Source organism: Equus caballus, chromosome 12 (assembly GCF_041296265.1).
Source record: "Equus caballus isolate H_3958 breed thoroughbred chromosome 12, TB-T2T, whole genome shotgun sequence".
Classification (NCBI taxonomy): Eukaryota; Metazoa; Chordata; class Mammalia; order Perissodactyla; family Equidae; genus Equus; species Equus caballus.
Window position 1 is genome coordinate 25,105,797 of NC_091695.1, and position 12,858 is coordinate 25,118,654.

At 38.3% G+C, this 12,858-nt stretch overlaps 1 protein-coding gene across 1 annotated transcript; it reads left to right on the top strand.

Annotated features, from left to right (window-relative positions):
- Nucleotides 1-894: 894 nt before the first annotated feature.
- On the top strand, nucleotides 895-1,824 carry OR5AK34 (olfactory receptor family 5 subfamily AK member 34). Its single transcript, NM_001391269.1, has one exon. The coding sequence runs from the start codon at nucleotides 895-897 to the stop codon at nucleotides 1,822-1,824; it is 930 nt and encodes a 309-aa protein (NP_001378198.1).
- The last annotated feature ends 11,034 nt before the right edge of the window (nucleotides 1,825-12,858 follow it).

A 12,858-nucleotide genomic window follows, 5' to 3' on the forward strand; every position in this document is an offset into this window, starting at 1 on the left:
TTTCTACATTTCATAAATCTTTTCATTCATTCATTCATTCATTCATTCATTTAGGTATTCAATTACTACTATTTATAGACACAGGCACTTTCCCTAGCTGCTGAATTCATGGAACCTACAATCCATGACAGAATAGAAATTAAGCAAAAGTGTATAAATAATGTTACAAATAATTATTAGTGTTAAAACTGATTAAGACAAAAGGACCAAGACCTACAGCAGAGCTCATGGTTCATTTGGATGGTCAAAATAATCCCTGAGGACATGCCATTCAAATTGAGACCAGAGAAAAGTAAAAGTTAGCAATGAAATGCTAATATAATAGGAAATGGACCAGAGGGTATTTAAGGCAGAAAGAGGAACATGCTGGAATGGCCAGAGGTGGAGGAGAGCAAAAAACAAGAGGAGTCCATGATGGCTAGTGCACTGATAGCAAGGAAAGAATAAAGTAGGAGCAAGATAATATGGAATTCTATGGATGAGTCAAGGTTTTCAGATAAAATAATTTGTATTTAGGTAAATAGTGGTATTTTAATAAAAATATATGGTAGATAAAAAAAAGAAAAAATGAACAAAAGTGTTTTTATATGTACTTTAACTGATATGTTTATGAAATTCCAATCAGTCTGCACCCTGAGAACACAGCTACTGATCCAAGGCAATTTCCCAAACTATAGATGAAGTTCCCTAAATTGAGTGGCAAGGTTCAGCGACCTGTATGTTCACCTTTAGAATCCAAGTGAAGGAGCTCACAGAAAATATTCTCTGACCCCACTATGAAATCAAATATTATACCATTTCCAACCAGACTTAGCTAAAGGATCACAATGGTCTTAGCTTTCTCTTCTCTTCTTTCTTTGCACTTTTTCAGCTGACATTTAATCTTTGCTAGCCATGGAACAAAACAATGGCACTGAAGTGACTGAATTCATTCTCCTGGGATTTGCTGGCCAGCACAAGTCTTGGCACACCCTCTTCATACTATTTCTACTGATCTATGTGGCCACCCTAGTGGGTAATATTGGCATGATCCTACTCATCAAGATTGATTCTTGCCTTCACACTCCTATGTACTTTTTCCTCCAACACTTGGCTTTTGTTGATCTCTGTTATGCCTCTGCTATCACTCCCAAGATGTTGCAAAACTTTGTAGGGACAGAAAAATCCATCTCATTCATAGGATGTATGGTACAATTACTAGTCTATGGTACTTTTGTAACAAGTGACTGCTACATCCTGGCTGCTATGGCAGTAGATCGTTATGTGGCCATCTGTAACCCTCTCCGCTATCCAACAGTCATGTCCCAGAAAGTCTGCATTCAACTCTTAGTTGGTTCATACTTCATGGGTTTCCTAAATGCCTCTGTAAACACAGGTTTTACCTTCTCACTGAATTTTTGCAAATCCAATAAAATCAACCACTTTTTCTGTGATGAACCCCCAATTCTTACCCTCTCATGCTCCAACATTGACTTCAACATCGTGCTCCTAACTGCCTTTGTGGGGTGTAACTTGACATTCACTGTGTTGGTTGTCATCTTTTCCTATGCATATATCCTGGCTGCCATCCTAATGATGTCTTCTGCTGCAGGGAGGAAAAAAGCCTTCTCCACCTGTGCCTCCCATATGACAGCAGTCATCATTTTCTATGGGACTCTCTCTTGCATGTATTTACACCATGGGACCAACAAGTCTCAAGAGGAGGAAAAAGTGGCTTCTGTGTTTTATGGTATTATGATCCCCATGCTAAATCCCCTAATCTACAGCCTGAGAAACCAAGATGTGAAAGAAGCCCTAAAAGGGATAGGAAAGAAATGCTTCTAGTTTGATACTCAATTTCTAATTCTCTACACTCATAAACAACCAGATTGACAGTGCCCATTTTTAAGAAATAAAAACCAAAGTGCCAAACAATATAGGAAAAGTTGACAGTTTTACTAATACTGAGCTGCAAATTAAAGTAACAATGAGATAACACCAATGTGACTGGCAAAAATTGAAAAACAATGATAACGCCTATTAATTGCTGTGATGTAAAGAAAATGATGCTCTCACATATTGTTAATGGAAAATTGAAGTGTTGCCTCACTTTAGAAGGAACCTAGCAATATCTTTCTAAATAAAAAAAAATTTCAAACCAGAATTTCATCCCTGAAAGTTGGAATATGGAAATATAAGTTCCAGTCCATAATGCCATACATTTAAGGATGTTTATTGTAGCATTGCTTAGGAAGACAAAACCAAGACAGGGAATGTTCCCAACTGGGAAATAAACCTGTACTATTGTAATCCAAAAATCTGTGTCTATTGCTGCACAACAAATTTAGGGGCTTAAAAAACACTCAATTATTATCTTATAGCTTTATATGTCGAGAATATAGACACCCCTTCTCTGAGATGCTACAATAAAGGTGTCAACCAGGACTGGGAACTCATCTAGATGCCCAGTTGGGAATGGATCTGCTTCCAAGCTTCCTCATGTTATTGGCAGAATTCATCTTCTTTCTGTTGTAGGACTGAAACTCCTGCCTTCTTGCTGGCTGTCAGCCAGAGGCTGTTCCCAGGTCTTAGAGGCTAATCTATGGTTCTTTGCCACATGGTCCTCTCCATAATCCCTCTCATAACATGGCAGCTTGCTTCTTCAAAGCCAGAAAGTCATATATGTTTAATCAGTACATACACCACATGAAACAACACACCTTTATATGCCCAAATCTTACTACTACTTCAAGAGTCAGTCTCTCTCTCTGAAGTTTTCCCAGCTCAATACTCATTTCCTGCTAACTTCCTACCCCTGGAAGTAACTTCTTTTTCCACTGAATACCCACAGCATTTCATTTGTATCTGAAAATATTATTTAACACTTCCTATATAAACTATTTATTTACATATGAGACCTTCACTGTCATCTATAAGCCAGTTGAGATACCTTTTCCTTCTATGAATGTTTAACATCTAGTGTAGAGCCTTAGACATAGTAGGGATTCTATAAATATTGAATCAATGAAGGAATGTTAATTAAGAAAAACAATATGGACAGCTTTCTAACTGGAAGTAATGGGAGTCTGTAGCCTACACTACTGGTCTTTAAATACCAACCTATGGACGGCAGCATTCAAATAACCAGGGAAAGTTTTTTGAAATGCAAATTACTATAGCCCAGCCCTGGAAATGTTGGTTCAATAATATGAGGTGGAACCTAATACCTGAGAGTATCTGTATAAGCAAAATGTTGCTTTAATTGCATGCTCTACTAGAAAGTAGTATTTGAGAGCACAGGATTTAGAATCTTTCATAATGTGATTTATGGCCCAACTCTGCCCCTCACCACCAGTGTCCCTTTGGAAGTTAGTTGAGCTTTCAAACTGTTTTCTCATAATACATACCTCATGAGATTTTTAAAATATGTTTGTTTGCTTGCTTGTTAGGAATATGTAAGATAATGCATATAAACCATAGTGTTTGGCACTAATAAACTCTCAATAAATGTTAATAGTAACAAATATTGATAAGGATTATTCCAACATGGATGTGACAGACATTACAAGAATGCCCTTATCGCACACAAACACACACACTCACGTGCACACACAGTTAATAAGTCTCCTAATATTTGCAACAGAAAAACTTCTCCCCTCTGGGAAGATCCTCCTTCATCAGAAATTAACTAATGAAGGTTGTTTTCTTTGATGGTGTCTCAGCATCTAGAGTCACAGACACTTAAGGGAACAAGTATCCTAATCCCATAGGCCTCAGCTATAAACTCTCTCTGTGGAGAAATCATCTGATGAGTAATAAGCTTGTACTAGCCTGGGAAGAAAATCTGAAGATCAATCTCCTGTATATAAAGTAAATTGCATTTTTCCTATTCAGTTGTGCATTCTTCTAGCATATAAGGACCACAGTAAAATCTATAGGATTAGAGGTAATATGACAGCATAATTAACTCAAAGGTTGGGTCAAGTCATCTTATCTTTGGCAAAATAAAAATATAAATGGGGGCCAGCCCAGTGGTGCAGTGGTTAAGTTAGTGTTCTCCACTTCGGTGGCCCAGGGTTCACCAGTTTGGATCCTGGGCATGGACATATGCACCACTTATCAAACCATGCTGTGGCAGGCATCCCACACATAAAAGAGAAGAAAATGGGCACGGATGTTAGCTCAGGGCCAATCTTCCTCAGCAAAAAGGGGCGGATTAGCAGTGGACATTAGCTCAGGGCTAATCTTCCTAAAAAATAAATAAAAATATAAATAGAAAGAAGAGTTACTGATGGTATAAAGAAGCATAAAATGGCCCTGGAGATGATAGTCGACATAGCTATAATGTTCCCAAGTGAAACAAACAGTCTTTACAGAACATAAGCAATTATTAGATAAGACCATTCCACGACTGACATGGAACAAGATAGAGAAAAGGACACTCTGAAAGTATGTCTGAAACAAGACAGGGACAAGGACTCTTGGCAACCAAAGAAAAATGGCTAAACATTCCCTTTTTCCAACTAATGAGTAAATATTCCTTCTTTACCCTCTTTAATTTTCTCCTCTCTTAGGTGTAAATTACCAAAATATCCAATCACTGAATTCCTGATAACACTCGAAACAGAACACGCCTGCACTTCGTCAATCATTAGAATCACCAAGCACAAGCCTAAGTCCTATAAAAAGCCTTCCCAATCCCCTCTTATCCAGCACTCTGGTGCTTCTGGGGTGTGCTCTCCCTTGCTGCCTCATGTGAAATAGCCTAATTTACATGACTACATATGTGCTCCTGGTTGGCTATCAGGCATTGACAGTGTGAATTGTTCTCTTGAACCTTGCTTCATTTTGTTATTCATTTCTTAATTGCAAAAGGAATTAATATGTGTCCCTTATTTTTTAAATACACCCGTTTGTAAAGTTAGAAAAGGAAACTCCCTATTACCCTCAGTCCTCCTCAACTTGCTTAAATTTGTCATGTATTCTTCCAGATGGTGTTTTCTCAACATAAACACAGAGAGAGAGAGAGTTTTTTAAATTAAAAATCAGTTCACACCCCACATTTTTCTGCAAAATGCTTTACTTATTTAACAGTGTTTCATTTTCCATGAGAATACTTATAGATCTATCTCATTATTTTTAGGTGTTTCATGGAAGTACAAGCTATAGATTAACTCTGCCTTATTTTAGCATCACCCTATCTAATTCCAATGTTTTGCTATAAAAAAAAATACTGCATAGAATCCCATGTATTTAAGGTAAATGAGTTCCTTCTCATTTTATCAAAGATTAAACTGAGGTTGAGGGAAGTTACAATTCTTGCCCAAGATCACATACCTATTAAATGGTAGTTCCAGGATCCAAATCTAGATCTTTCTAACTTCAAAGTCTATGTACTTTTCATTGAAGATAGTTTAAAATAAAACATCAAAATGGTTTGGGTACAATATAATTTGAACAACTTCAAACGTGTATTATTTATCCAATTAAAAATCTCTTCCAGAACTTCCACTTCCAGCCAGGATGGAATAACAGAGGGACTCACCCACCTGCCTGAAACAAGAAAAATTGGGCAAAATATATGAAATAATAGTTTGCAAGACAATAAATTGTTGGACAATAAAAGCCAGTGATTCCTGAGAGACAAGAAAAATTGAGCTCTAAATCTTCCCCAGCTTTCCATCTTAAGAAAGTTTCCCAATCCCGATGGAGAGAGGGAGAACTCAGGAAGAGTTTAGTGGACTTCCTAAAGGAAATGGAGCTGAAAATCTGGGGATACCAAGGCAACTAGAGTTTGTATAGAGAATACTGAAGAAGGGGAGTTGTATGGAGAGAGAACCCTGAAATCTGCAGAGGATCTCCCTCAATTATTTAGCTGAGTATTGATCAGTACACACATATGAGGAAACAATTTGAAGCTAGGGAAGAAAATACTGAAAATGTTATAGGTTACAGTGCTTGATGCTCACCCAAGGCTGGAACAATGGCTATTCTCACCAGGCAGACTGGAAAACTTCAAGATTCATGAAGCATTGGGTATGGTGCACAGACAGGACTTGCCTCAGTAGTGGGAAATGATCAGCTCCACACTGAACTCTGTTCCACTTCCAACCAACAAATCTACACAGCAAGACTCAAAATGATCAAACAGTTTCAAGGAACTTAACTGTGCTCCAGAACAAAGCTCAAGGATATTTATAAGAACACAAAAATAACTGGCACTAAACATGGTAAAATCCATAATGCCTAGCATCTAATCAAAAATTACCATGCATGCAAAGTGTAGGAAAACATGACCACAATAAGAGGAAAAATCATTGGTCAAAACTGATCAAGAACTGCAAGAGATGTCAGAATCGGCAATCAAGAACATTAAAATAATTATTATAACTATGCTCCATATGTTCAAAAAAGTTAAGTAGAGATGTGAAAAATAAGATAAAGACTACAGTGTCTGATGTTAAAAAAAATAAATAAATTATGCTGGACGGGACCAACTGCAGATTAGACATTCCAAAAGAAGTGATTAATGATCTTGAAGGCATAGCAATAGAAACTACCCAAAATGAGAAAAAATTCAATCAAAAAGCAAAATGAACAACACATCATGAGCTGCAGAACAATTTCAAGAAGGCTTGTATATGTGTAATTGGAGTCCCTGAAGGACAAGAGAAGCAGGGTTGATATAAAAAATTCTTTCGGAAAATAAAGCTGAGAATTTTGTAAATTTAATGAAACTATAAACCCACAGATTCAAGAATCACAAGAAGGGTCTGTCCTGGTGGTGCAGCAGTTAAGTTCTCACATTCTACTTCAGCAGCCCGGGGTTCACCAGTTCAGATCCCAGGTGCGGACCTATGCACTGCTTGTCAAGCCATGCTGTGGCTGGTGTCCCACATAAAATAGAGGAAGATGTGCATGGACTTTAGCTCGGGGCCAGTCTTCCTCAACAAAAGAGGAGGACTGACAACAGATGTTAGCTCAAGGCTAATCGTCCTCAAAAAAAGAAAAAAGATTCACAAGAAGCCTTAAGCAAGAGAAACATACAATAACTATATATAGAAACATCATAATCAAATTGCTCAAAACCAGGAATAAAGGGAAAATCTTAAATGCAGCCAGCGGAAAGAAGACATATTATGAGTAGCAGAACAAAAATAAAGATAAAAACAGATTTCCTGTCAGAAACAATGCAAGTAAAAGGGCAGTGGGAGATCTTACCAAGATGGTGGCATAGGTGGACACTGAACTCACCTCCCATGAGCACAATCAGGTTACAACTATTCTTGGAAAAATTATCCCTAAGAGAGAACTGAAAACTGGATAAAAAGAACCCCCACTGGGGTCGGCCCAGTGGTGCAGCTGTTAAGTTCACACGTTCCACTTCAGCAGCCCTGGGTTCGCCAGTTCAGATCATGGGTGCAGACCTATGCGTCACATAGCAAGCCATGCTGTGGCAAGTGTCCCACATATAAACTGGAGGAAGATAAGCATGGATGTTAGCTCAGGGCCAATCTTCTTCAGCAAAAAGAGGAGGATTGGTGGTGGATGTTAGCTCAGGGCTAATCTTCTTGAAAAAAAAGAACCCCCAAAACAAGAGACCATCCTGACTGAGGTGGAGGAGGCAGAAATTCCCTTCTTGAGAGAAAAAAACCACCTTCGTGAGCCAGGGAGCTTCACAGCCAGCCCCAGCCAGGAGTAAACCCTAAGTTACACAGCCTTCCCTGAAGGAGTGGGTACCTGAGCCAGGGCATGTTACCACTATAAGCATCCTTCAGACTCAGAAGAACTGAGATGAGTGTCATAATATCTGGCTTTTCTGGCTATTAACTACAACAGGGAATACACTCAGAAAAGCTATCAGACATAAGCGGAAAATTCCTGCTCTTAAAGGGCTCATGCACAACTTCACCTGTCTCAGAAAGCAACCTAAAATCACCAGAAAGAAAGGCACACTGTCCTTTGATGAAAAGAAACTCACTTGGTAGGCTCTTGGCACATCTTGGTAAGAGGTGAGACCACTCTAGGGACAGAGACAGTGGCAGCAGCCATTGTTGTGAGTTAGTACTAATGAGCTGACATAGTCGTTGGCAGACACCATTGGAGTTCTTGCCCTGGCCAGTTAGCCTAGGGGTCTGCCACACCCACTAGAGCACTGATTTAATCCAGCTCAGCCAGAGCAGGTAACTGACCCTAGGGACTGGCTGCACTCAACAGCAAGCCCTCAGGCTACTTGTCAGCCTGTATAGACTGGGTGCCTCATTCTCTGCAGGTTGGCAGTGTATCCACCTCTGTGGGGCAGGACCTGCATGAGGAGCAGGTGGAGTGTAGGGGGCATTGGTGAAGAGTATGGGGGCCTCTTCAGTGGGGTGACTGGGTATGCTCCACGGGGTCAGGATGTGTGCACAGGCCAGGACTGGTTGACAGTGTGTACGGACCTGTGGGAGGTGGGCCTTATCAGTGGCAGAAGATCTGGTGCTTCTCAGACAGCCCAGAGGGGATCAGCCCTGCCTTCCAAAGCCTGAAATAATTGGCTGCTTCCCTGCCTGGGGCCAGCCCCACTCAGCTTTTATCCTGAGAGAGCTGACAACAGCCTTGAAGGCTTGAGGCCTACAGCAATTGCAAGCCCCTGAGCCTAGCAACCAGCCACACTGGGTGCCTACTCACTTAACAGAAAAACTGCAACAAGATTGTGCTATTAGATCTTGCAGTCAACTGTGCTGGGGCTCCCAAAACCCAGTTTACAATCAGCCAGCAAGGGGGAGAAGCCTAGACTCCCTGGGTACCTGCAGCAACAGCAAACCTGACACAGCAGAAGGACACATGTAGCCCACACAGCAGTCACTCCTGGGACATTTGGTATTGTTGACAAAAGAGAAGCACACTGCTGGGCCTCAAAAGGCATCTCTTCCATAAGGCCACTTCTCCAAGACCAGGAGATATAGCTGACTCACCTAATACATAGATACAAGCACAAATAAAGAGACAAAATGAGGAGGCAAAGGAATACATTCCAAGCAAGGGAACAGGACAAAACTCCAGAAAAAGAACTAAATGAAACAGAAATAAACAATCTACCTGACAAAAAGCTCAAACAAAAAGTCATAAGGATGCTCACTGATCTTGGGAGAAGATTGGATGAACAGAGTGAGAATGTCAATAAAGAACAGGAAAATATAAAAAAGAACCAATCAGAAATGAAGAATACTGGAAATGAAAAATTCACTAGCGGGACTCAACAGCAGAGTAGATGATACAGAAGAATGGATCAGCAAGCTGGATGAAAGACGAGAGGAAATAACCAAGCTGAACACTCAAAAGAAAAAAGAATTAAAAAGAACGAGAACAGTCTAAGAGAACTCTGGGACAATAACAAGGGCATTAACATTCATATTGTAGGTGTCCCAGAAGAAGAAGAGGGAGACAAAGGGACAAAGAGTCTATTTGAAGACATAATCACTGAAAACTTTCCTCACCTAAGGAAGGAAACAGACATCCAAGTACAGGAAGCACAGAGAACACCAAACATGATAAAACCAAAGAGGCCCACACCAAGACACATTATAATTAAAATGCCCAAAATAAAAGATAAGGTGAGAAGCCTAAAAGCTGTAAGAGAAAGGCAACAAGTGGCATACAGAGGAAATTCCATATGGCTTGCAGCTGACTTCTCTGCCAAAACCCTACAGGCTAGAAGAGAGTGGCACAATATACTTAAACTGCTGAAAGGAAAAATCCTATGGCCAAGAATACTCTACTCGACAAGGCTATCATTCAGAATGAGAGGAGAGATAAAGAGTTTCTCAGACAAGCAAAAATTAAACGAGTTTATCACCAAGAAGCAAGTTCTACAAAGAACACTAAAGGGGATTATTTAAGTGGGAAAGGGAAGACCACAAATAGCAATATGAAGATTATCCAAAAAAAAAAAAAAAGGCAATAAAATCCCTAGTAAAGGCAAAAATACAGCAAAGGGAGCCAGTCAACCACCTATGCCACACCCACTAGAGCACTGATTTAATCCAGCTCAGCCAGAGCAGGTAACTGACCCTAGGGACTGGCTGCACTCAACAGCAAGCCCTCAGGCTACTTGTCAGCCTGTATAGACTGGGTGCCTCATTCTCTGCAGGATATGCAGATAATATGGAGATCAAAAGACAAAAGTACTAACATTACCTATTTTAATGATAAGAAGGTGATGGATACACAAACACAAAATAAGAGGTAAGATATGATATCAAAAACAAAATGCGACAGGAGAGGAGTAAAAGAGTAGAGCTTTTAGAATGAGGTCAAACTAAAGAGACTATTAACTCATTATAGATTGCTATATATGTAGATTATTATATATGAACCTCATGGTAATCACAAACAAGAAACCTATAATAAATACACAAATACGTAAAAGAAAGTAAGTTAAACATATTACTACAGAAAGTCATCAAACCACAAGAGAAGAGAGCAAGAGAAGCAGAAAGGAACAGAGAGGAACTACTAAAACAGCCAAAAAAATTTTAATAAAATGGCAATAAATACGTATTTCTCAATAGATACTTTAAATGTCAGTGGACTAAATGCCCCAATCAAAAGGCATAAGGTGACCAACTGGATAGAAAAAGAGACCTGTATATATGCTGCATACAAGAGACACACTTCAGACCTAAAGACACTCACAAACTGAAAGTGAAAGGATGGAAAAAGATACTCCATGCAAATGACAAAGAAAAGAAAGCTGAGGTAGCGATACTTATATCAGATAAAATAGACTTTAAAACAAAAACTGTAACAAGAGACAAAGAAGGGCACTACATAAGGATAAAGGGGAAAATCCAACAAGAGGATATAACGCTTGTAAATATCTATACACCACACATAGGAGAATCTAAATATATAAAGCAATTATAAACAGATATAAGGAGAAATAGACAGAAACACAATAATAGTAGGGGACTTTAACATTCCACTAACACCAACAGATTGATCATCCAAACAAAACATCAATAAGGAAAAATTGGCCTTAAACAACACAGTAGACCAGTTGGACTTAATAGATATATATAGAACACTCCCTCCAAAAGCCACAGAATACACATTCTTTTCCAATGTACATGGAACATTCTCCAGGATTGATTACATATTAGGCCACAAAACAAGTCTCCATAATTTTAAGAGAATCAAAATAATACCAAGCATCTTTTCTGACCACAAAAGTATGAAACTAGAAATCAACTGCAGGAAGAAAACCAGAAAATCACAAAAACGTGGAGATTAAACAAAATGCTACTGAACAACGATTGAGTCAATGAAGAAATCAAAGAAGAAATTAAAAAACACATGGAAAAAAAACAAAAATATGACATGCCAACACCTATAGAATACAGCAAAAGCAGTCCTAAGAGAGAAGTTTATAGCAATTCAGGCCTACCTCAACAAACAAGAAAAGTCCCAAATAAACAATCTAACAGTGAACCTAAAGGAATTGGAAAAAGAAGAACAAGCAAAGCCCAAAATCAGCAAAAAGAAGGAAATAATAAAAATCAGGGCAGAAATAAATGAAATAGAGACTAAAAATAGTAGAAAAAAATCAGTGAAACCAAGAGCTAATTCTTTGAAAAGATAAACAAAATTGACAAAGCTATTGCTAGACTCACCAAGAAAAACAGAGAGAAGGCTCAAATAAATAAAATCAGAAATGAAAGAGAAGAAATTACAATGGTCACCTCAGAAATACAAAAGATGATAAGAGGATACTACAAAAAGCTATATGCCAACAAATTGGATAATCTAGAATAAATGGATAAATTCCTAGAATCATACAACCTTTCACAGCTGAATCAAGAAGAAATAGAGAATGTAAATAGGCCAATCACCAGTAAGAAGATGGAAACAGTGATCAAAAACCTCCTAAAAAATGAAAGTCCAGGACCAGAAGGCTCTCCTGGTGAATTCTACCAAACATTCAAATTCTTCCAAAAAATTGAAGAGGAGGAGAAGTTTCCTAACTCATTCTACAAAGCCAACATTACCGTGATACCAAAACCAGGCAAGGACAACACAATAAAAGAAAATTACAGGCCAATATCATTAATGAACATCAATGCAAACATCCTCAACAAAATACTAGCAAACTGAATACAACAATACATTAAAAAGATCATACACCATGATCAAGTGGGACTTATTCCAAGGATACAGGGATGGTTCAACATCTGCAAATCAATCAATGTGATACACTGCATTAAGAAAATGAAGAATAAAATCACATGATCATCTCAGTAGATGCAGAGAAAGCATTTGACATGATACAGCATCCATTTATGATTAAAAATAAAAACCTCTGAATAAAATGGGTATAGGAGGAAAATACCTCAACATAGTAAAGGCCATATATGACAAACCCACAGATAATATAATGGAGATTTTCAGTTTTTCTCAATGGAGAAAAACTGAAAGCTATCTCTGTAAGAACAGGAACCAGACAAGAATGCCCACTTTCACCACTCTTATTTAACATAGTATTGGAAGTCCTAGCCAGAGCAATCAGGCAAGGAAAAGAAATAAAACACATCTGAATCACAAAAGAAGAAGTGAAACTGTCACTATTTGCAGATGCCATGATTTTAGATATAGAAAATCCTAAATAATCCACTAAAAAACTTTTTAAAATAATAAGTGAATATAGTCAATTTGCAGGATAAAAAATCAACATACAAAAATCAGTTGCATTTCTTACACTAAAACAAAGTAGCAGAAAGAGAAATTAAGAATACAACCCCATTTACAATTGCAACAAAAAGAATAAAATACCCAGGAATAAACTTAACCAAAGAGATGAACGATCTGGACACCAAAAACTATAAAACATTGTTGAAATAAATT